The sequence below is a fragment of the Hyperolius riggenbachi genome, chromosome 5 (genome assembly GCF_040937935.1).
Source record: "Hyperolius riggenbachi isolate aHypRig1 chromosome 5, aHypRig1.pri, whole genome shotgun sequence".
NCBI lineage: Eukaryota > Metazoa > Chordata > Amphibia > Anura > Hyperoliidae > Hyperolius > Hyperolius riggenbachi.
In genome coordinates this window covers 79888394-79914768 of record NC_090650.1, presented here as the reverse complement: position 1 = coordinate 79914768, position 26375 = coordinate 79888394, and the positions used below count along the sequence as shown (strand labels likewise).

The 26375-nt window shown below is 43.0% G+C and overlaps 1 protein-coding gene across 12 annotated transcripts in view; it reads right to left on the bottom strand.

The window, feature by feature from the left end:
- KMT2C (lysine methyltransferase 2C) overlaps positions 1-26375 on the bottom strand; it is a 302604-nt gene that overhangs the window by 130269 nt on the left and 145960 nt on the right. For 10 of the 12 annotated variants that reach the window (XM_068235894.1, XM_068235898.1, XM_068235895.1 and 7 more), the window contains exons 5-11: positions 24572-24720; positions 22382-22491; positions 8141-8303; positions 7657-7828; positions 6288-6402; positions 4381-4553; positions 892-1037 (exon numbers count right to left, since the gene is read on the bottom strand). In XM_068235894.1, coding sequence (XP_068091995.1) covers positions 892-1037; positions 4381-4553; positions 6288-6402; positions 7657-7828; positions 8141-8303; positions 22382-22491; positions 24572-24720 — 1028 coding nt within the window. The remainder of the gene's footprint in view (positions 1-891; positions 1038-4380; positions 4554-6287; positions 6403-7656; positions 7829-8140; positions 8304-22381; positions 22492-24571; positions 24721-26375) is intronic. The other 2 variants (XM_068235906.1, XM_068235896.1) reach the window with 1 other exon arrangement.

Genomic DNA, 26375 nt, shown 5'->3' with positions numbered 1-26375 from the left:
TAAATAATATATAATAAATTAATTCACTGACGAAGACTGGATGTGGCAAATAAAAGAATCAAATGTCAATCTTATATCTGTACTTCTCACTTTCTCCATTCATAAAACAATTGTGGTCAGGCGGTTTTCTCCAGCTACAATTGCAGGGTTTAATAAAACCAAATGATAGCACAGTAGTAATAATAAGCCACTGCATTCAGGCCTATACACAGTAATAGCAGTATTGCCCCACTTCTGTTGACTGGAGATGCTCTTAAAGGGCCAGTTTACACTATACCTGTGTGTTGCATTCTTTATTAACGCAAGCAGAATAGGTCTGTGGCAGAGCATTTGATTGAATAGCAATACAACCACTGTTTGATGAAAGTGTGCGCAACAATGAATTGCAATGGCAGCTGTGGAAGTGAGACTGGCCCCATTTAAAGTCCACACTATACTGTTTGCTGATCCATTGCATTTAAAGAACCACTCCAGCAAAAAAAAAAGTACGCAGTTAAAATCTGACAGAACCAGTTTTGAACAAGTCCATCTCCTCATGGGGGATTCTCAGGGTTTTCTTTTGTTTACATAAGGATTTCCTCAGTGGCAGTCATGCCAAAATAGTAAGATACCAGCCAGCCATCCTACTCTCTTGCGCACTATTTTGTCAGACATAGCAACTGCTATTCAGGAAATGCTTTTGAAGACCAAGAAAATCCAGTGAATCCCCCCATTAGGAGATGGACTAGTCCAAAACCTGTTGGTTCTGTCAAATTTTAACTGCTTACTTTTTTCGCTGGCGTGGTCCTTTAAATGCAGTTCATAATGCTCATGTGGACATGATGAAAACTGGCCCTAAAATGAAAATATAAAAAAAAAAAAACAAGCAAATGCGTCCTGCAGAATACTCACCGGCATCTGATTCTGTGACCTCCATCTCAATGCACTCCTCCCCTGGGTCCTCCACCACCTCCAGCTGCTTACATAACGGACAGATGTAATCATCTTTTAAGTGTTCATCTAAATCTGGGCACTTTTCACATTCTAGATGCATCCACCTTAAAAGAACAGTAAGAAAATGATGTCACATTTAAGACACAAAATTCCTTCACTACATATGTATCTCTTGTTCCATTTTTATTTTGCCTTTTAGGAGGACATCCCTCATCTGCTGCATCCTGTATGTGCCTATGGATGGCCATTTCCCATTTTCCCAAAACCGAATGAAGACGAATGTTTCTGCCATGTCAGGTTCTGGGCTCACGTACACAAATACCACTGTCTATTCTGCTGCACTTAAACTGTACTTGAATTAAAGCCACAGTACAATTTGCGGCAGGTGTTTGCACTACAGCGTGTGCGCACAAACCCTTAACTTCCATTCATTCACATCTCCAGATTTCCACACTAGTAACAACCAAGGGCTCTCATGACAGGCAACAATAGGAGAGGCAATGGGGGAATTCTCCTTAGCAGAGGCAGACCACAGAAAGGTAGGCTTGCTCATAAATTGAAATGACAAGTAGCACTTCCTGCCCACAGCAGGGGGAGGGGGGTTAACCTAACAATGCTTCCGCCTCTAGCCAATTTGCTCCACGTCTCTCTTATTTCTTCTTCCAGGATGAAGGAGGAAGCATGGGAGTGATGCGGAACGCAAGTGGAGCACATGGACTATAGGCGGCGTCATGAGTAAGTTAGTGCCGCGCCCCCCCCCCCCTTCCCGCTGGCAAGAAGTGCTACTCGAATTTTCAATTACAAGCAACCCTACAGAAGGACCGACGGGTCTATAACTTTCCCACTGCTTACCATAAACCTAAAAACAAAAAATGTAGTTAGAAACTGGTTTAAAAAAATATATACTGTATGTACAAAGTTGGATTCCAAAACATTTTCTTGGGATGAAAATCCACTTCCCAACAGCGTATATCTGTCACCATGATTTGTAGAGATGATCAATGAAATGTTAATTATTCATACAAACAATACAGTTTGGAATGGGTTCATTGAAAATTGGCAGGATGTACATTTAACTGGCCCAGCTCCAAGCTGCATATATTTCACAAATGTGCATGCAAGCCAGATTTTTATTTATATATCACTGACCATATCTAATGATTTGTAATGGAGTTCCCAGCAGCTTCTGAAGAGGCCACTAGAGCTCCAAGCTCAATGTCATGTGACTAAAGTGAGCCCGCAGCTCTAGTGGCCTGTTCAGGTGTTGCTGGGGACACACAAAAATGTAAACCTGAGCCAGCAGAGGTAGCTGTACATTGTGCGCTCCAGCGTTAGCTCTGCATACAGAGGGCCCACCCAAAATGTAGGTGTCAAATTGTTGCCTTACACAGCTTTTTTTTTCCCTGATGGCATAACAACAGCTGTCTCCTTCCTAAAATGGTGCTAATTATTCTAGAGTATGCAATCCAAAACATAATCAAAAATCCACACATTTGGCACTGTAGCATTCCATACCAATAGAAGCTGTAGCATTCCATACCAATAGAAAAGGGCATTTTGTGGGGAAAAAGACAGAAAAGTCACAACAGATCTCACTTCAAATGTTTTTTTCTACCCAAAATTAAGAAAAAAGTGTTGCATTTTTCATAATTCTGGTAATTGTTTTATCCTTTATCTGTTGTTAAATTAAAATAGGCCCTTATTCAATTCACTTTTTCTCCTTTTTCATCTTCAAGTAACTTTTCAGCAATTTACAATTGAAAGAGTACCAGAAAGTAAGGGAAACAAACTGTCAAAATATTCTGAATATTTCTTGCTTGCTGGTGGCTTAAAAGGCATTTTACTGATAAGGTGTGAAATATCCCCAAGGAGAATAACATGAACTAAATAAAGGTATTTATTATTGACGTATAAAGCGCCAACATATTCTGTGCGCTGACACACTGCGGTAAAGTTGCTATGCACAGGGCACTGCAATTTTTTCCGTTACTAACGCCAGGGGAACACTGCACGTTACGCTTTAGCACTGCAGGCGTTACAGGTTAATGCGCGCGTTGCTATGAGAACACGCGGTGAAAGACACATAACTTTACCGCAGTGTAGTGCATCAGGCCCATAGTATCAAAATAACATCCCATCTGTCCTCTAATAAATACATAGGTAGGCCATACTGACTATGAATCAAAGCACAGTTGTCTCTAATACGCTCCTTCCAAATATGCCTGAAAAACTTCTGAGCTTATTAAACTGTAAATAGCTTGTGAGTGAAGGAGTTAAAAAGAAACCTTAAAGAGAAACTCCGACCAAGAATTGAACTTTATCCCAATCAGTAGCTGATATACCCCCTTTTACATGAGAAATCTATTCCTTTTCACAAACAGACCATCAGGGGGTGCTGTATGACTGATATTGTGGTGAAACTCCTCCCACAGTTTGATGTCAGGATCATGGTTCTGACATCACACTGTGGGAGCCGTGTTGCATTGTGGGAAATAACCGCTGTTTGCCAAAAAAAGCAAGCAGCATCTCCTTCCACTGACATCACCTGCCAGCTGTAAATATGTCACCATGTGATAAATGGCATAATGTAAATCAGGGGGAGGAAAGATTTTACAATAGGCAAACACTAACAATCATTTATACATAATTATTGTAAAAATGAAGCACTTTTTTATTTCATTATTTTCACTGAAGTTTCTCTTTAAGTTGTGGATCCTTGAGTTGCACAAGGCAGTACCCATGGTAGAGCCAAAATTGACCCAGTGCATTTATTCCCCTTCAACTTCTTAAAGGACTTCCGAGGCCAAATGTTTAAGAAAAAAAAAAAGTTATGTACCTGTATAACTTTGGAGGACACGGAGGACGCCGTCCGCGCCCTCCGTGCCGTTCCGCCGGGTCCCCGCCGCTCATAGCCCCCCCGGACGGCTCCCGACCCCACGGCCAGGGTCGGGCTCTCCTGCCTGTATAAAGATAGCCGCCGGCCCTGGCCGCGGCTGCGCACTCCGCATAGCCTCTAGTGCGGCTGCGCAGCTCCATGGCCAGCCCCCCGATCCACGCAACAGGCTGTTTCCTGTAGCGTGGATCGGGGGGCTGGCCCTAGAGCTGCGCAGCCGCACTAGCGGCTATGCGGAGTGCGCAGCCGCGGCCAGGGCCGGCGGCCATCTTTATACAGGCAGGAGAGCCCGACCCTGGCCGTGGGGCCGGGAGACGTCCGGGGGGGCTATGAGCGGCGGGGACCCGGCAGAACGGCACGGAGGGCGCGGACGGCGTCCTCCGTGTCCTCCAAAGTTATACAGGTACATAACTTTTTTTAATTTTTTTTAAACATTTGGCCTCGGAAGTCCTTTAATGGTTATCTGTCCTTCCTTATAGTTGATAAGACACTTGAGAAGCTTGGAGGACAATGCTATGCAATGTTCTAACGATTTAGCACAGAGCAAATATTACCTTTTGCACAACTGACAATGCAGCATGTCCTTCTGCATATCTGGCTGGAGAGGCTTGTCGCAAAGCGGGCACGGTATGCTAATTTGCTGCAGAAAACAGTTGTCACATAACAAACAGTTCAGGTGCCACTGGCGACTGGTCCGTGTACCACATTCCACACATATTCTGCAGTTCTACAAACAAGAGATTATCATTAGCAGGTTTAAAAGAAATAGAAGCAATGACCAATTTAGAGCATATTTAAAATGTGTAGAAGACGGGTATGAGAGAAAGGAGAACACCACCTTTCACCACAAAATACGCTGCAAGTCTAAAACAAATACACAGGTACATATCTAATTTTATAAGGAATCCCACATCTAATTTAGCAGGCCATACAGGCTTTGATTTTCTATAGCAGATCTACAGAGCTATGAGCCACATTGATCCTAATCTCGATTGAATGAGATGGAAATTTTTGGTCGTTCAGTCATGGCAGAGGAAGAGCAGGAGATCAATGGCCCATGCCATTGTACTGTATTGAACAGTGCAACACTGCGATTCAATAGATTTTATGGTGAAATCTACTGAAGATCTGTGTGCTGTGTATAGGGGTTTCAATCGCCCTCTGATCAGATTTACATTACCTGTCGGGACACTGCAATCCATGTTTGGGGTAGAGGAGCAAACGCTCCTCTACCCAACCGCAATGCCTGAAATGAATGGACATGATCAGGGGCCATGTTCATTCATAAAACAGGAAACAGTCAAGCAGTAAAATGTAAAAAATTAAAATAAAAATGAACACTTCCTATAAAACAGGAGAGTGTTTGCAGTGCCATCTAGTAGCCAAAAAGTAAAATTACACATACATGCACATAATTAAATATTAATAACATTCTTAACTTACACTTCCAACCCAACTGAATACTTTATCACATGATTTTTCATCGGGTTACATTGTGGTGTGAGCCGATTCATGCTGAGACTGACTTCCGCCGGTACGTGCATTGGTATGGCAAGTGTGGAAGAGCTCCGGAAGTAGGCCATACATACTTTTATTTTCACGTTGGATTCCCAGCCGAATGCCAGGAATCTATTGCACCAGTATGCCTTAATGATTGAATTCTGGTTGTGGCCCAAGATTGTTTACAAGAATCAATTTTACAGGATGGAAAATTGAGGTCGATCAGCAGTGGGGCAGGAGCAGTGGGCAGTCAATGGGCCATAGCGCTTCATTGAACAGTGCAGCTTTGCAGTTCAATCGATTTTCAGATAAAATCTAATAAGAATCCATGTGCTTTGTGTGGACAAACTCTATCTCTCTCTCAAGGGTCTGTCATTTTAACAAATTGTAGGGATATTGATGTGTGTATGGCTACCTTAAAGTGTGCCAGAGATGGCAGATATTAAGAAAATTATACATACCTGGAGCTTCCTCCAGCCCAATTCAGGCTAATCTGGTCAGTCGGCGCATTCACAATCCGGCCGGGCACTCTCCTGTAGCCGGGAAAGTTCTGCAACTGCACAGTAGTACTGTGCAGGAGCAAAACAGCACCGGGAGAGCGGCCAGGCCGCGCATGAGCAGTACTCGCCAACTACTACAGTTAGCGGGAGGGATTGCAGAGGACGGCGAGGGCACAATTAGCCAAAATGGGGCTGGAGGAAGCCCCAGGTATGTATCACTTTTTTATTATCTGCCATCTCAGGTTTCCTTTAAGATGTTCTTGCTCTGGGGCAGAGATTAGGGATACATCTGTACAGAACTCAGCCTGGAATGGTCACCCGAGGGATCGAGTGATGATTCCTGCGGGGAAACATCCTGGTACATGTGAATGAGTCTTTACAACACACAGGTATACCTCACACGTTGCCTTAGAAGACAAAGTTTATTTGTCCTGAGATTTTGAGCAAGAAGAGACACTCACCTTACACTTCCAACCATTTGTTGGTACTGAATCCATAACCGGCTGCATACAAAACGTATGGTAACCTTTATCACAGGTATCGCACACAAGCATCTTGTTGTCATCTCCAGAGTGTCTACAATACAAAGCAACAATTGAAGAAAGGAGCAAGTCAAGCAGGCAAACTATCAACTGTCATAACCCAAAGCAACCATCAAAACTTCCTATTTCACTGATCTTATTATAAATATTATCACAAGCTAATCTCTAATTATTTGACTTCAGTTGCTCTGATGAACTAACTGCTACAGGTTAGTACAATGTGGCAATTAAAGTGATAGCATGAAGTCAAAATGGTAGCTTGGAAAACTCATTTTCAGTTTTTTTGCAGTCATGTATAAAATCTCCTGTACTCACCTCGGGAGAGGGAAGCTTCAGGGTCCTTCAGATGCTTCCCCATCCTCCTCCACTGCCCGTTCCAGCACTTTCCCCTCCACAAAACTATCGACAAGGTCTTGTCGACAGCTCACGCATGTGCAGTAGCACGGGCTTGATCAAACTTCAGCTGAAAAGCAGAGCCCGACTGGGTCCATGCTACTGCGCATGCCATCTGCACCTGCACAGTAACGCAGAGCCGATCAGGTTCACCTCCCTCCACAGAAGCCTGAGTAGGTCCGTGCTACTACGCAGGCGAAGTGCGTTCACAATCTTTGGGGGTCTCAGCGCTGGAACAGCATTGTGGAGGAGGATGGAGGGAGCCTCTAGAGGACCCAGAGGCTTCCCCCTCCCGAGAAGTATCTACATTTCTACAGGTTTGCTTTAAACAAAAACATGTTATTTTATATTTGTACTTTAGGTACTTTTGTTCTCAATGTTAAGACGGAGAACTGGAACTTTGAAAATAAGTATTTTGTAAGCCCAAAGATTGTCAGAATTGTAAAATGCTGTCTGTGACTTCAGAGCTGACCAGCGATGGTGTCCTTTAGTGAAAGAGGACCGCTTGGACACCATGCCGACCAATGTTGAGCACATCAAAGAGCATTCTTTCTACAACAAAAAGAAAGCATTCTGTGACATTTCAGTAATATATAGCCATTGCTCCATGTAAAGCAGACCCCACACTTTCATTCCTAAAGAACATGGTGAGGAAACTACTCAGGCTATGTTGATTTTAAAGGCCTTACGACTACCTGAGAACTCAGCTAATCATCATACTGTATAGGATAACTGTTCTTATTATACTTTAGAGCTGACTATGTAGGATCATGGTTTACCCTACACTTTTCTGATGGCGGAGTCAGATATGGAAGTAAATTAAAAAAAAAATCAAATGAGAAGCTCTGATGCTGTGTATCTCTAAATGCTTAGATATAACTGCTTTGTGACTTACTTGCAGTTCTGGCAAACTTTACAGTCTGGGCACTGCCAACCGGCACGTTTCAAAGGGGTCACCACTATGTCCAAACACATTCCATGATAATGCTGACCACAAGTTGTGCAAAAGAGCTGGTCCAGGAGTTCTCCAGAGCTGTCACACAATGCACAGTTCGCTTCACCTTTAACTGTAGTAGCGAGAAAAAAAAACAGAAAAGGTAAGGTTAATTCAGTAGCCAACTTCAAAAATATGTGGATATATCTGAACAATTCTTGAAACGTATGAAAAAACACATGCAAAACATTTGACTTGTGCATATTTACAGGCATGTCTGCAATGGGAAAGGGAGAGTGGAAAGACAATAGACTCCTGATGCAAGGAAAGATCAAAAAATGTTTAAACCCTCAAAAATGAAAAGTGCATGTTAGCAAAGGTATCCCAAAGCAACTGAGCTGCGTTTTCAAAGTTCAGAAGATTTCCAAAGCCTTTCAAAACTTACAGCGCTCAACAGCCTGATCGATGTGCTCTGGACAGAGAAGAGAAAAGCAGGCGAGATCCTGAAAGGCGCCAGATCCAGCAGCGCAGGGGTAATGGTAGGTCTGCGAACATGTCTCTTCACAGCATTTGATTGTAGCGCCAAGGTGCTTACAGTACGCACATCTCTGAAACAACAAACACACACATTGCATTAATGAGGCATTTCAAAAATACAACTTTTTCTGTTAGCAAAGACTGAATAAAGTATCAAAGGAGGAAAGTCATTTATATTCACTTGGAAAGTTATTTATATTCACTTATGAAGCACCAATGGCCCCCATGAATTAAACTTTTCTCATGAGTCATCTCACCTTGGGCCTGACGCTCAAAAGAATAAATAACGATGTGTTCAGGAATATGATTGGTTGATTGAAGGGGAAACAGACAAAACAAAAAAAAAATTTCTTATAGCATCAGGACCCCGGGCTTTTATACAAGCTTGCCAACACAAACTACAACCAAAATCAAAGTATCGTAAAAAGAAAAGGGAAAAAAAGCAATATCAAGCCCCTTCGTTTGGTGCGAGTCTGTTCCTGAAGGTTGATGATTGTGGGGATCGCCCTCGGAAGTTTGCTCACAGGGTCTGATTGCTATGGAGATTGCACCCAACTGGCGGAACACGCTAATGTAACGGCCTTCTAATGTGGGTTACCGTATGTGCTGGTAAGCCTCCATTTCTCTTTTTGTTACCGAAGCATACCATTGGTAGGACTAATCTCACAGTATGAAGATAGTTTTCTTATTGACCAGCGCTGCTGAATCTATTTATGGGATAAATTGTACTGGTAATCCCCAACAATCAAACTGTATTTTTGAACATTTTCTATAAAACAAAACAAAACAAAAAAAAAAAAAAGAAATATAAAAGTGGAGCTGAACTTTCCCCAGGATCACCTTACATAGCTAAACAAAAAAAAAAAGGTAAACAGAATATTTATTAGTAAAAATAAATAAATAAATGGAGGTTGCGGTGCTTTTGAAACTTGGCAGGGGTGACCATCAGGATGACTGGAAGAGTTTTGTTAATGAGGACGTCTATCAGGCTGGATCTAAGCTCAAAGCACTCACAGGCCCAGTGCACACCAAAACCCGCTAGCAGATCCTCAAAATGCTAGCATATTTTGAAACGCTTTTTCTTATTTTTCTGTAGCGTTTCAGCTAGCATTTTGCGGTTTTGGGAAGCATTTTTGGTGTAGTAGATTTCATTAAGGCTGGTTTCACAGTGGGACGTTACAGGCGCACGTTAGAGCAGCCTGTAACGCACCCCACCGCACCGCAATGAAAAATCAATGGGCTGTTCACAGCGCCCACGTTGCGTTACATTGTAACGCTGCGCCATAAGGCAACGTACTGCATGCAATACTTTACACGCGGCAGGGCCGCGTTAGACTGCTTGCACATGCTCAGTAAAGTTGGGGAGGAGCAGAGAGCGGCCAGGCACATGGCTAATTAATATTCACTGCACTCAGTGACATGCAGTGTTTACTTCCTGGAGCGGCCGCTCTGTGCAGTGATTGGCCGGGCGGGACCACGTGATGCCGCATGCGTCCAAGAGTGCGCAACAAGGCATCACGGACGCCAGAGTGAGCTGCACAACGCGGCTCACTCTGACGTCCACATCAGAGAGCACCAGGCGTTGCGTTAGGGGCACGTTATGCGACCTTAACGTCCCCTAAAACGCAACGTCCTGGTGTGAAACCAGCCATATTGTTACAGTAAAGCTGTTAATAAACAGCTTCTGTAACAAAAACGCCTGCAAAACCACTCTGAACTGCCTTTTTCAGAGCGGTTTGCGTTTTTTCTATTCTTTACATTGGAGGCAAAACCGCCTCCGCAATCCAAAATCTGCAGCAGCCCGGGAGTTTGCGTTTCTGCAAAACGCCTCCCGCTCTGGTGTGCACCAGCCCATTGAAATACATTATCCAAGTGTTTCCACATCCGCAAGCGGATCGAAAAACGCTGCCGAACCGCTCTGGTGTGCACTAGGCCACATTGACATTTTCCAGGCTTTGGCTGTGGTTTGTTTCCCTACCAAAACATAACTCAGGACTGGACAAATTAATATGGAAACCAAAAGCCAGTAGAAAATATTTTATGAGAAAAACTTGGCGGCAAACTGTCGTTCGAGGGATTGAGTCCTAACCTCTGCAGGTGACTAATCGTGCGTGTGTGCACACCTTAAAGAGACTCCGTAACAAAAATTGCATCCTGTTTTTTATCATCCTACAAGTTCCAAAAGCTATTCTAATGTGTTCTGGCTTACTGCAGCACTTTCTGCTATCACAGTCTCTGTAATAAATCAATGTATCTTTCCCCTGTCAGACTTGTCAGCCTGTGTCTGGAAGGCTGCCAAGTTCTTCAGTGTTGTGGTTCTGCTATGAACTCCCCCTTCCAGGCCCCTCTATGCACACTGCCTGTGTATTATTTAGATTAGGGCAGCTTCTCTCTTCTCTCTTACAAGCTGGATAAATCGTCCTCTGAGCTGGCTGGGCTTTCACATACTGAGGAATTACAGACAAGGGCAAAGCTGTTTGCAGGAAGAAAAGAGCAGCCTGAAACTTCAGTGCATGAGAGATGCAGGGGGAAAGAAACACACAAATTATCTCTTGAGATTCAAAAGGAAGGGTGTATACAGCCTGCTTGTGTATGGATGTATTTTCTATGTGTGGACATACTGTACATCAACCTACTTCCTGTTTTGGTGGCCATTTTGTTTGTTTATAAACAAACTTTTAAAAACTGTTTTTAACCACTTTTAATGCGGCGAGGAGCGGCAAAATTGTGACAGAGGGTAATAAGAGATGTCCCCTAACGCACTGGTATGTTTACTTTTGTGCGATTTTAACCATACAGATTCTCTTTAAAGGGAACCTGAGGCAAGAGACATATGGAGGCAGACGCGTATTTACTTCAAAACAATACAAATTGCAAATTGCAATGTCATGCTGATCCACTGTCTCTAACACGAATTACAGGGGCATCTTGTGGATCATCTCCCCCCATTTATTATGTCGCCTTGTGTCCCCTTTGTAACTCTTCTATGTCCTTTTTGTACATTAAGTGTCTTTCTGGTGTCCCTCTGCATCATCCTCTACCTCTCTGCTCCATGCCGTGTTGTATCTCCAACACGGCTTCAGGTGTCCATGGGTTGCTGAAGGAACTAAGCCCACTGATACCTGATGGGTCACTGCTACTAAGCGAGTGCACTGATTGGCCTCAATGACAGCAATAGCCCCGCCCGCAAGACCATTGGCTCCAGTAAAAACACAGCAGTTCAAGTTTTCGTACTTCTTCCCCATAGCCCAATGAAGCTGTGCTGGGGACACAGCGTGGAGCTAGAAGACAGAGGGGGACACAGAAGGACACATGGGGGACAGAGGAGGACACAGGACGACATGTAGACAGAGGAGGACCGCTGCAGGTTTGTACAGTATCTACCGTACTTATAGGGGCCTGGGTGGATGTCAGAATCCGGTCCGAATTGTATTATTTCGAGCATTTAATGGTCCAAAAAATATGGTAATTTAAAAATCTGGTACTAGTGTGCCACAAAGCAACTGATAATATTACTGGTCTTTCATGCTGAATGATTAACAATGAAACATAGTCTGAGATGCTACCTTTTCTGGTCTACATGTGAATTAAATGCACGTTGTATGCAACTTGGAATTGGGGTAGTGAAATTAACTTCCTGCTGATTCTGACTGGCCCAATTCTAACCTAGGCACAATGTGCATAAAATTTGCATTCAAGCCCCAAAAAATAGCATCTCAATGGCCAATTCTGCTAGTAACCAACCTCTAATTCTTCTACTGCAGTTCCCATAGTGGGACACTTCTAGAACAAAAATGTGCTGCCATGTCCTACATATCTAAAGGCCTATACACACTACACAATTTTCTCGATGACCAGTGATTTGTTTTGAGCTAAGAGCGATCATTTCTGCAATCTTACGACTGTGGTACAGGTGTGCAAACACACAAATGAAATTTAGGGACGCACGCTGATGACTGTCACAACACATTGTTTCTTTAAGATTCCCGCCGACTCCGCGCTAAGTACCACGATCGTTTGACTTCCCATTTGTGCCCATCATGTGTACCTGCTGCCTGGAAGAAGGATCATGGCACACTCATCATCAGGGGGATGTTGCTGGATCCATCTTTGTCCATTGGGTGATGAGTATTTAACATTTTTATAATTCACATGGCCATATCCAGACTAGAGCTGCAGAGGGTAGGTACTGTCTCCTGTAAGTACATCTACCCTGCTGGTGAGCTGGGTGCAGGGGGAACCAAATGATGGCTCACCCTGCTGCCACTAAAATCTCTGGCAGCGTAAATTACTATTCCCCCTTTGAGTCATTAAGCCTTTAATAACCTTTACGCACTCTGCACAGTATAACATTACTGCTATGGGGCACCTAGTTTCCAGGGCTGTGGAGTCGGAGTCGGAGTCGTGGAGTCGGGCAATTTTGGGTGCCTGGAGTCGGAGTCGGAGTCGGGAAAAAATGCACCGACTCCGACTCCTAATGAATTTGTAACTGTAATTAAAATAGAAAATATGATAAAATGTTCTATTTCTCAGATAATAGTCATTAAAAATAATGTATATATACAGTATATATACAGTAATAGCTGTGCTTAGTCCACAAAAATGAAATAAACCAATCAAAATTAGTTACTTGTGCTGCTTCAATCAAGCAGTCCCCGTATTTTTAAGGTCAGATATACATATCTGATTGTGACTGTATATATGATGTGTACACAGGAATCTCTTATATATACTAAATAACATCTATGCTGTAAGAATAAAGCCTGATGTGTAGCTGTGTCACTAATAGAGATGGTCAATGAGATGGAAATAATTCTGCACTGATGCTGATTTATGCAAATGTATGCACTCCCTTTGCTGATGAAATCAAATAATTTGATATGTTAAAATTTGGTTTGGTGACTACAAATTAAAGGGTACCTGAGACGGATGAAAAGTAAAGTTTTATACATACCTGGGGCTTCCTCCAGCCCCCTTCAGGCTAATCAGTCCCTCGCTGTCCTCCACCACCCGGATCTTCTGCTATGAGTCCTGGTAATTCAGCCAGTCAGCGCTGTCCGGCCGCATGCCGCTCCCACAGCCAGGAACATTCTGCACCTGCGCAATAGTGCTGCACAGGTGTAGTATGCTCCTGGCGGCGGAGTGTGTGCATGCGCACTACGCCCGACTGGCTCAAGTACCTGGACTCATAGCAGAAGATCCAGGTGGTGGAGGAGGACAACGAGGGACTGATTATCCTGAAGGCGGCTGGAGAAAGCCCCAGGTCTGTATAAAACTTTAATTTCATCAGTCTCAGGTTTACTTTGTTACACAGTAGTACTATACTCTACATATGCACTCCCCACAGAGCTGCAGGAAATCCACTGAGAATGCTGTGCACATTGAACACAGAGGGGTTGTTTGTCACCCATAAACCTTGTTCAGATTGTGCATGAAGAATGTGTAATAGAGGAAGAATCTCCTCATTCCCCTGCAGAGCACCTGCACATCATTCTTACATGTACCCACACTTACATTGCCTAGGGCCTGATAGATGTTCTTTGTTCTGGCCTGTACCTTTTACAAGTACTCTTACCAAGGACTAGTTTTAGTCTATGACTAAAGGGAATAAATATGGCAGTCTCCATATCCTTCTCATTTCAGTTGTCTTGTAAAATTCCTAAGCGTTGGCAGTTAAGAGACGAATTTCATGTTACATACCTTTAATCAACAAAATTGTAATATGCAAATTAGAGGAGTCGGAGTCGAGGAGTCGGAGTCGGTGGAATCCTAAACTGAGGAGTCGGAGTCGGTGGATTTTTGGACCGACTCCACAGCCCTGCTAGTTTCAGCACTCTGCTCAGAGCACCATAACCACTCGCTTCGACTGTCTATGTATCACGGCAGCTACTATCTTGTACCATGCAAACTTTTTACAGACTATAACACTACGTACAAAAGATATTCTAAACACAACCAAATTACATTTTGGAGAGGGGGGGCAAAGCAAACCATTATTTAGCCAATTTTTATTAGCAGACTCAGTTGGTGTGTCCTTTTTAAACAACTGGGCGATAGAAAATAAATGTAACTTCATTAGCCGAGCAGTTCCTACAGGTCTGAAAACCACTGGCAAGCACAAAGAGCTCTGCCGGATTAATAATGCAACATAGCAGTACAACATTAGCATTATTGGAGCTTTACAGCTGTCAAACCACCTTAAAATAAAAAAAGTTTACAGCTCGGAGGCTCCAGCGCTGGCGCGGCTTCACCTGCCAAATCCTTGTCAGGTCTTTTATGACGCATGATCATGTATCTACCAGGAGCCATAACTGTTAAGTTAATTAGATCCCCCAGATTAATATGCTTAGCTCAGATCAGCATTGATTTTTCTAACCATTTAACAATGTCCCAAAACAGATGTGCGGCCCGGCAAACTCACTTTGCCTTCATGTTTACAAAGTGTGATGACATTTTTACAATTATGCATAATCTGCTCAGCCAGTATTGAGAGACATAATAATTCTTTGCCATCTGCTTTTTAATTTTGCATTTGCTTCTTCTGCACGTTAAACTAATAATCATTTTCAGCACGAAACCTGCATAGAAATCGGGTGTAAATAGCAAGCAGCAATAAGTACCCAGAGTAACAAAGAAAAAAAAACCACATTTTTAAAGCGGAACCTGAACTCAGAACTTCCTCTCTGCTCTAAAAGATAAGCAACAGCATAATAACCTTATAACATAAAAACATTTTTGTTACAGATTACAGGAGTCCTGCAATATATATGCAGTGTGTCTGCTTCCTGCTTTCATGGAAGCAGACAAAGGGTTAACAACCTGTGTTTACAAATTAGCTGCTCTGCTAAGGCAGAGGAGATTCCTGAGCTGACACAGCCGAAAGATCAAATTACAGATTGTGCTTAGTCACAGATGAGGGAGATTTAGAAAGGCTCTTCTCTCTAAAAACAAACAGAATGTATTTCTCAGTTTTCCTTGTGACCTGTGCAAGAGTTTAGGTCCACTTTAACAAACATTGTGAGGCTCTGGCATTAACTGACCATGTAACAAAAAATCTCTAGATACAATTAAAAGTGGCACTGAACTGTGCATCTTTTTTTCTCTCACTTTAAAAAAAACAAACATTCCCAGCGTCCTCTGCATGATGACATCATCAGTCACATCACACAGGGGAATGTATGTCACTGCCAGGCCTTTTTAGGTACCACCTCCCTGACCTCTGCAGTAATAAGGGAGTCGCCAAATGGTGGCTGGTAATAATCATATGACGTTGGTGGGGTCGGGGAAGAGGTTCGATGGTGATGAGCTGTAGGGGATGACTTTTAGGGCCCTTACACAATGATTACATTGCACTGTGTTCATATCAGTGCAACATGGCTAAAAAGTTGCACCACACAGCTGCATTGCGAGTAAACAGTGATGCATACATACAGTATACTGCAATGAAGGTATGCTTCACTTCCACTGTAAGCACGCGTGTTGCCGGGTTTATGCCCATCATACTGTAAGTTACTGCGTCAGAACCCACCACACTGAACGCAGTAGTTAAAGCCCCATATAGGGGAAAGCAGCAAATTCTTCAGGATACCCACTTTTTTACAGAAATGTTCCTGGTTGCATCAGAAACACTCCCTATACATATACACCTCCCTCCCAGTGACGATTAGCCTAGGAATTCTCCCAACAGAGCATTCTGGGAGACCAGGTATACATTGTACTGGCTTTGGAATGCTCATTAAATTAACATTCTGTAGAGCTGCACCTGACAGGACTAAAATCCCATGTGATAAATTGCAGAATGTAAATCAGGGAGAAGAAAAACTTTACAATGGGCAAACACTAACCAAATCATGTATAAATGAGTACCGTATATTCCGGCCTATAAGATGACGACCCCCCAAGTTTTCTAGTTAAAATTACAGAGTTTGAGATATTCTCGCCGTATAAGACTACCACTCTTCAAAACAGGCCTCCTCCATCCTCCTGATCCACCCCTGTATACACCCTCTGCACCTCACATCAAAAATGATAATAACATAGTACTGGCATTACTGGGTGCGTTTTCAGGACTGGGTGTCAGGCGCGGGGTGTCCGTATTTGTGCCAAGCAGAGCATTAAATCACGTACTGGGTGCAGCAACCTTGGCAGAAAGGTCCTCTCGTGTCCTGGGTCACCCTATGACCTCTACTGTACCCTGCGTCATCCATGTCCATGTCCCTTGTGTTTGGAAAATCCGTTTCAATGCAAAGCTGCAATCCCGATAGCATCTTGCGAGCAGCCGCTCGCATGGGTAGCAGGGCAGTTTCCTGGTTCTGGGTCACTTGACTGCGGACGTGTGCACTCCACAATTCAGTGTGTCCCTACTCCTACACACACGTCACCAGTCAGGTGACCTGGAACCAGGAAGCTGCCCTGCTACCCATGAAACGGATTTTCCAAACACAAGGGACACGGGCATGGATGATACAGGGGATAGTAGAGGACAGGGGGAAATAGGACACGAGAGGACTTTTCTGCAAAGTCTGCTGCACCCGGAACGTAATTAAATACTAACACCCCGCGCGTGACACCCGGCGTATAAGACGACCCCCGCTTTGCAGAAGATTTTCAGGGGTTAAAAAGTCGTCTTATATGCCGGAATATACAGTATCGTTAAAAAAAAAAAATAGGAAATTTTATTCAGTATGTTTATTCACTATAGTTCCTCTTTAAAGAGAATCTGTATTGTTAAAATCGCACAAAAGTAAACATACCAGTGCGTTAGGGGACATCTCCTATTACCCTCTGACACAATTTCGCCGCTCCTCGCCGCATTAAAATTGGTTAAAAACAGTTTTAAAAAGTTTGTTTATAAACAAACAAAATGGCCACCAAAACAGGAAGTAGGTTGATGTACAGTATGTCCACACATAAATAAATACATTCATACACAAGCAGGCTGTATACAGCCTTCCTTTTGAATCTCAAGAGATTATTTGTGTGTTTCTTTCCCAGTTCTCATGCACTGAAGTTTCAGGCTGCTTGTTTCTTCCTGCAAACAGCTTTGCCCTTGTCTGTAATTCTTCAGTATGTGAAAGCCCAGCCAGCTCAGAGGACGATTTATCCAGCTTGTAAAAGATAAGAGAGAAGAGAGAAGCTGCTCTAATCCTAAATAACACACAGGCAGTGTGCAGAGAGGGGCCTGGAAGAGGGAGTTCATAGCAGAACCACAACACTGAAGAACTTGGCAGCCTTCCAGACACAGTCTGACAAGTCTGACAAGAGAGAGATAAGTTGATTTATTACAGAGATGGTGATAGTAGAACGTGCTGCAGTAAGCCAGAACACATTAGAATAGCTTTTTGAACTTGTAGGATGATAAAAAACAGGATGCAATTTTTGTTACGGAGTCTCTTTAAAATTGGAAATCTAAAACTGTTCCACTGGTTGTTCATGACAGAGTCTCTTTAATGTCCATGTTTGTCTAAAATGTATCTCCAACAAATTGTATTCAAGTCCACAAGGTGTTTTGCATTGGAGACACTCCCTGTGACAAGAGGTTCTGACTTTTCATGTACTTTCTATGCTCATTACCAAGCAATGAGGGGAAAAAAAACCCCAGCAAACTGCCTGAATGCCAATTAGAAAGCTAAGTAGACGAGAGAGATTGTTAGATTAGCCTCAGTGCCTTGCTTCATCTGACATTTCACAGCCTAGCTAAATGAAGTGAGAATCTGACTGCACCTAATAGGACGGCCTAACTGTGAAGCATATGATTGGGTGGTTTTGCTTCCAGCTTCACCTAGCTCTCGCCTCCTGTAACCTTTATGTCTCTCACATGAATGAGCACTGCGCCTGCTCTGACCTTTACACAGGGACCCATTCATCAAACAGCTTTTCTGCAAACACAAAGCAAATGATGGTACAATCTGATGTGACGGACGGCAGTTACAGCCCAGCACCTCTATTATTGCTTCACATGAGTGCCAAGCATCTACTATAACATGTGGAAGGTAGTCACATGTAGCGTGAAGTACAGGCATACTTCAAAAATGGAATATATATAAAGCACATGTGTCAAACAAGGACAGCGGCCCAAATGTGGCCCTCCTTGCCATTTTATGTAGCCTTCCAGAGCTTCAAATGTGCATCATTGTAAGCAGTAAAAGAATAACCGCACACTGCCTTCCCAACCAGATGAGCACACCAGTGACAGTGTTTCTGGTTGAAACAGTCTAAGGTGGAGTGCAGCAACAACTCATGGGACGCCTCAGCAAAATTACCATGGGGACCTCTCTTGTCATCCAAACCCCCTGGCTGGTGATACACCCAGTCCCCCCCCCCCCCCCCCCCAATTAAAAAGACTAGGGGAAGTGAAGGCTAGCATCTTGCCTTGGGCCACAATTTATCTTGATCCTTTCTGCCAAAGCAGAACTGGGGCAGGCTGTAGGGAGGTCGGAGGAAAATTAGTTGAACTTACCCGGGGCTTCTAACGGTCCCCGGCAGACATCCTGCGTTGGCGCAGCCACTCACCGCTGCTCCGGCCCCGCCTCCGGTTCACTTCTGGAATTTCAGACTTTAAAGTCTGAAAACCACTGCGCCTGCGTTGCCGTGTCCTCGATCCCGCTGATGTCATCAAGAGCGCACAGCGCCGGCCCATTATGGTCTGTGTCTGCACAGTACACTCCTGGTGACATCAGCGGGAGCGAGGACACGGGCGTGCAGGCGCAGTGGTTTTCTGACTTTAAAGTCAGAAATTCCAGAAGTGAACTGGAGGCGGGGCCGGAGCATCGGTGAGTGGCTGCGCCAACACAGGATGTCTGCGGGTGACCATTAGAAGCCCCGGGTAAGTTCAGCTCATTTTCCCCCGACCCCCTACAGTATCCTTTTAAACTGCTCCATTGTTCTGCACTACAGAAGGGGGAGGAGCAGGCCCCCGATGTTTGCTATTGTTACACCACTTAGTTTGAGACAGCTCAATATATGTTAAGTCTTTAAGAACAAGCGACACCCATGCTAACCTATAAATAAAACACCTATATAAGTAGATAAATACTACGTCTACTTACATAACAGATGTATTGGGCTATCCATGTAACGGTTCCTGTGAATTTTATAAAGGAAAAGCAGAAAATACTATTCTAGGCAGTGGCCGTCTTGCCAAGCTAATGCTGACATCATATCTTCCCTGACTCTTGTTTCCCCCCTCCCTTCTCTTGCTCATTGTGTATTCATTAGCTGCCCTCCTCCCAGAGTCTTCAGACACTCCTAATGAGGTGTATACTAACAACTGCACTGTCTCTTTTTTATTTACACATCCAATCACTGAGTCACCTCAGCCTTGCTTGTAAACAAGTAATCAGAGGGTGTTTCTGATAAGGAGCTAGGCAGGGAAATAAATGGAAGAGGAGGAATATATTATAGATAAAAAGAACTCCCAGCATTCAACTCTTTGGCACTGTTTGGTACTAGGGCCAGTGCTCCTAAAGTATGTGATAACTATACACCATAACAGCAGAAAACGTTTTGCAAGTTTTGAATGCAGGATTAGCATCTACACTCAGACCAGTTGCTGTTGAAATTTGATTTTCATGGTGACAATACCGCTTTAATAAACATTTTGACCCGTGACTTAAGGCTCATACACACATCAGACTATAGTCTTTGGAAAATGAAAGATCACAGACCAATCTTACCACCCTTCATGTAGTATGAGAGCCATACCTTCACAGTCTTTTCTATGGAGCTGAACTCCCCATCAGAAAAAAAATCTTTGCAAGATGCTGCACACACAGATGCTGTACAGACACAAAAGATCAGTATCTGCAAAAGATCTGTTCCTGCCAAAGATCCGTTCCTGCAGATTGCATTCATAGTCTATGAGATCTGCAGATCAGCATACACACCTTGTTTAACTGAAATTAATCTGCAGATCAGACAATCATCTGCAGATCTGAAAGCCCATCCTGGTGGATCTGATCTGCAGATGAATGTCTGTTAAACAAGGTGTATATGATGATCTGCAGATATCATAGACTATGAATGCATTTTGCAGGAACGGATCTTTTGCAGGAACAGATCTTTTGCAGATACTGATCTTTTGCAGATACTGATCTTTTGAATGTGTACAGCATCTTTGTGTGCAGCATCTTGCAAAGATTTCTGTCTGATGGGGAGTTAGAATAGACTGTGTAGAGTATGCTCTCATACTACATGGAAGGGGGTAAAATTGGTCTGTGACCTTTCATTTTCCAAAGACTATGGTCTGATGTGTGTATGAGCCTTTAGTCTAGGTTGTGATTTAGTTTGACTTTGACACCCCAAGTATAAACCAATGAGATGTCAAAAAGGAGGTCAAAGCTGTCCCAAATTAAGTATGAACTGATACACTCAGTCAATTTCCACTTTTTGCACATGCAAGTGTATAGGCTGGTTCACATCCTATTTGTTTTTCTGTCTGTGTGCTCAAAAAGTTTAAAGCCGCTGTTTAACATTTTTCATTTAAATTACAATTCAATCACCGCAAGGTTTCGCACAGAGTCTTTATACTGCATGGCATCTCCTCCAATAGCGATTGAAGTGGGAAGAGTTTTGGAATTTATCCATCGTGTGTGGACTGCCTACCACCAACACCTCTGTTTTGTCCGCTTTCAGGGTACTCGGTTTTCAACCAAATGACTGTATTTATGCGCTACACCCAGCCTGTTGTCAGACAAAGCGAACTATGTGTACACAGCACAGTCACAGCTCAGCTATGCTAGCAGTTCATTGAAGCAAGAAAAGCTGAATAAGTGCAAGTTGTGGATTGTACTATAGTGATCTTAATATATTCTCCCCACGGCAATGTCTCTGCCCAATACCCACCCATCTCCTAGTACATGAGCAAGCACCTTGCAAGATTAAATTACTCTAATATAGTTACCTGTATCTGTACAAATAGGAGGCATTATAAAAGCAATATGGTGCCCATGTTCTTGAAACAAAACTCAGTTTTGAAAACAGCTGTTCTGCTAATGCTCACAAAATGCTCATCTGTTTTCCTACCTGTTTAAATCACTGTAAATAGTTGTCTTGGCAAACTGAGCACACTTAACGATTTGGGAAGCAGGCTTAGTTTCCAGAGAGTTCTATGCATTTTTATAACCTGCTTACCGACACGTGGGCCTTTCTGCTGCAGCTGGCAACACTTTGGGAGCTTGCCAAAAGGTAGGGAGACATTCAAAGCTACATAAATCCTGACTACACATATTTAGGAAGGGAATCAAGACAAAACAGAGAATCAAATATCCACAGCTTAGAAACTCTGGCACTGGCATACTGTGTGAGAGAATAGCACAGGAGAAAGCGGTTTTCAGGGTCTAGAAAACTGGTGGTCAACAGTGTCAGTATTGCTAAAGCTTCTCAAAAAACAAACAATGCAAATATACACATTTTCTGCACAAAAACACAAACATATCTTTGACTTTCAATACAAGAATATGTCTTGCACAGCAAAGTGCAGCTGAAGCTGGGCTTACTCTTAGTATTGGCCAGGCCGCTCTAGACAGGGAATGGGGAAGGACTCCGTGATAGGACCATTTTCAGTGCAGCCACAGTAACAGTGTAGCAGCAAAGTCTGTTAGTAAGGCAGACCAGAAGGATTTCTTATTGGAGGTTTTCGGGGGTGGGGTGGGGGGTGGTAGGAAATCTGGTACACGTTAGAAACCTGCAGCGACAGGTATAATGCAATCCCTTTTACTACAATGGCAGTCAAGAACAGTAGGAAGCTCTGAAGTAGTAAGGCAGAGATGGTAGAAGGTGCCATGCCTACTCCGGGGTGGAGATGGATGGGATAAGGGATAGTAATGCCGTAGCAGAGCTGATCTCTATTGGCTTCCTGAGGATGAAGATCATAATCGCTTATTCTGAGTTCCATTACACAGCCTTCCTCTTTAACCCATTCTAGCATGCATGTCTGTGTCCAGCCTCGCGCACTCCCATCATGCTCCCATCGCCATGAGTGTTCTGTGTCAGCCCAGTACTGTTCTGGTGCAGAACGCTCCTGGCGACAGAAGAATGTATAATCACATTGCATCACTCATTGCCAACCTAAGAGCACCAAAAACAATGTATTACGTGGCAACATAGATTTAACACTATAGAATATGAAGACATACTACAGTATACTCACTTCTGTGCTCCCTGAGACAACCGCTTTGTCCACGTTGAGCAGCTCCCGATCTGCAGACTGGTGCACGCCTGGTGCCCACTCAGCACAGCGGTGATGAGCCCAGCAGTGACCTGGGAGGCAGAAAACATCAAGACTTTAATTGCAGAGTACATATCCAACATCAGAAGCCAGAACATTCACTAAGCCCCTTCACTGTCCACTGATACTATTCCACCAATCAGAGCTTTTCTGGAATCAGATATTAGCCATAAGTTTTTCCAGGGCACCCTTCCCTTCCAAAATAGAAAGCTCCAAAAATCGAAAGTGTAAAAACTTCACAATCGAAGCAACTACAGTTGTGGACTTGCTTGTAAGGTTTTCTCTGGAGGTACATTGAAGCCTCATCATAGTCTGTTCTCCTGCAAAGATCTTCGGGGGTAGGTGCACGGTCACATGAGCCTCTTAACAGCTCTTCAATTCATTCACACTGGGCGAGGACAGCATTGCTACAATTTTCTGGATGCTGCATGCCATTTTTGCATTCTTGAATTTTTTACACATTTTCACATTATGTCAATAGGAAAAAAAAGTGATTGCGCATGCAAATGTGCATGTAAAAACAGATACACCAGTATGCAAATTCAGGTTCGAGTGGAATTTATGCATCTGAAGAATGACATACCCTAAAAGGAGCCAAGGATTTTATTAGGAGCTGTTCAGTCTACTGGGGGAGGAAAGGGTCAGATCTATATAAATTCAGTGCTCCACAGAACAGTACAAGACCTGAAAGTTTATTATACCACTACTGAAATCATAATTATTTAATTAGTATACATTTCATAAAACAAACATACAAAAAAGTGACAGCGCTCAAGGATGCACCTGAATTGCAAGCGTACAGAGGCAATGCAGAGCCCCTCTGGAACTAAATACATGCCTTGAATACAAAACAGTTGCAAATGATGTGCTAATTTGTGCACACAATATCACTGAAACTAACACCCCCCTTTGCCTGTAGTGAGTGCTAGTTGTGTAATATAGTCCAGTTATTGGAGCTCTGCACATCAATGCAGATAAATCATTCATGTATAACTTCTGTTTGAAAGCGCTGCCATGTCTCCCACTGTGCAAATTGAATGTAAGTATACTTGTGGCTATCTGCATTCACTGCTTCACATCCACTTTCAAAAAAATAAATAAAAAAAAAATTAGATTACAATTAGCACAATTTGCATCTGTTTTGTATTCAAGGCATGTATTTAGTTCCAGAGGGGCTCTGCATTGCCTCTGTAGGCTTGCAATTCAGGTGCATCCTTGAGCGCTGTCCCTTTTTTGTCTGTTTGTTTTATGAAATGTGTATACCATTTATTTGATAAGCAGCACGAAGTTTATTATGTTTTTATCGTTAGATTAGTGTTAGGTCTTCCCCGAGGGGGTACGTCACCGCCGAGGGGAAGTCTATTAGGTCATAATTTGTGCACACATTATCACTGAAACTAACACCCCCCTTTGCCTGTAGTGAGTGCTAGTTGTGTAATATAGTCCAGTTATTGGAGCTCTGCACATCAATGCAGATAAATCATTCAGGTATAAGTTTTGTTTGAAAGCGCTGCCATGTCTCCCACTGTGCATATTTAATTAGTATTCCAGAATCACATTTTCTTTGCTTCGTTTGACAAATATTCCTGGTGGAAAGGCTGATGTCTGTACTGGAATCCCAACCAAGCTCAGGGGGCATAATTCCCAAAGGAAACCAGCCTGTTTGTAGAGAGCATTTGCTACTTACAGCAGTTAGATTCCAATTTGCCAATGAAGAAAGTAAAGCTTTGTATACAAGTTAAAAAACTGCCATGATCATTTTAGGTGACAGTTTAGGAACAATGATTATATAGACATGCTGCTCATCTCTGCCCAGCAGCAACTTTAACAGCTGGCACCTGAGTATCATTAAACTTGATGGATCCCTGAGGGTGAAGGAGCTGAATCTGGGCATACAGGTGCAAACTAGATTCTTCGCCAAGGTGGTCACGAATGATAGGTTCAGGCTCCAAAATTGTACCATGTGTATGGAGCCTGAGAATTCAGACAGGGTGCTATAGGAAAAATATTTTGCTTTGCCCTTGTTCAAAAAATCGATAGCAAAGAATATAACACAACACACACACTAAAATTAAACTTGACCAACATTAAACTGAAGTTATTCAGCCCTACCTGAAGGCTCAAACAAGGACTGGACATGGACGTCATCAGGCAGGCCAACTTGGAACAGTTCATCCCAAAATTTACTGCCATGTTCGTCAGACGTTGTCTGGGTTCCCACACTGGTATATGTGATATTGCATGGTGGAGATTTTACTCTGCTGAAGAGAAATGGCACATGTAAACAATCAATATTTTGGACTTACAGCCGCATCAAACAAAAAACCACACAAACTTTCTGGAAAATGGAGAGAGCTCTGAAAATGCTTTATGACCATCAGCACTATCTGAGGGCCCGTTTCCACTATTGCGGTGTGGAATCGCCGCATATCACCGCTAACAAAATCGCATGCGGATGCGATTCCGCATGCGTTTTTGCCGCGATTTCGCATAGGCAGGGTATAATCGATTTTAATCATGTCACTCCCTGTGTCAATTTACATTACTTTCAATGCGAAATCGCGGCAAAAACCGCATGCAAAAAACGCATGCGATTTCCCTATTAAATACATTGCCTGCGATTCGCCTGCATTCCACACGCAGGCGAATTCTGCAGGGTCTACAGTGCAGAAAAATCCTGCACAGAAAAACGCAAATGAAAACTGACAAGTGGAAACAATCCCATCCACTTGTATTGCTTATGCGAATCCACATGCGTTGTCTGCATGCGGATTCGCGCTAGTGGAAACGGGCCCTGAGTGGTTTTTTTAAAAACACTCCCATTGACTTGTATTAAAATCGTGGTAAAATCGCCTCAACCACTTTAAAAAAAAAAAAAAAAAAAAAAACTCAAAATCGCAGTGATTTTACCATAATTTTCATGCAAGTCAATGGGAGCGGGTTTTTTTTTTAAAGAGCGCTCAGACAGCGCTGATAGTCAGAAAAGCCCTCAGAAAGTGATTACAGTGTGCCTCAGGCCTTAGACATGTGAGTAGAAATGCCTCTTGCACTTTGGTGAACACTATATGAATGCTATTTAATGATCTGGGTTGCTCACTTTTTTTAACACATATTGCATGGAAAATAGAATTTGCAAGGCACACACTTTTCTGATACTAGGCATTTATATCATTTTTGCTTTATTATGGTTTTATTATGACCTAACTGGCTGGCTTTGTAAAACTGCCAAAGGCTGATACTGCTTAGCTGCCGCAACAGCAGCCTTTCTGGACTTCTCCCCAAAAAGGCTCAGTATTAAAAACTAAGACCCATCCCCTCAAGGCATAAAGATGGCAGAGAAATGGAAGTATCAGACTTTGGGTTCAAATATTACTGCAGAAGGAGAATGCAGCAATGAACTTAAAAGATGTTTACTCTTTGAAAGGAAAGCAACGACAAACTTGGGCAGTGTAATAAAGATGTCACCTTGTGAGCAAAGGTTCGTATACTCAAAAAGCATGTTTTTTTCCTATAGTAATGTATAGTGGTGAGAGTTGGACCAAAAGGAAGGCTCAGTCAATCCTTAAAGAAATTAACCCTGTTAATTAGAAGGAACAATGCTGAAGATGAAGCTGAAACACTTTGGAGACTCAATGAGAAGCCTGGACTCAATGGTGAAGACCCTGATGCTGGGAAAGATCAAGTGCAAAAGGAGGAGGAGACAGCAGAAAATGAGATGGCTATATATTATAATGGAAGCAACAAACATGAGCTTAGACAAGCTTTGAGAGGCAGTGGAGGATAAAGGGGCCTGTGTGCTGTGGTCCATGAGGTCCCAAAGAGCCGGACACGACTGAATAGTGACTAAACCACAATATATATATATATATATATATATATATATATATATATATATATATATATATATATATATATA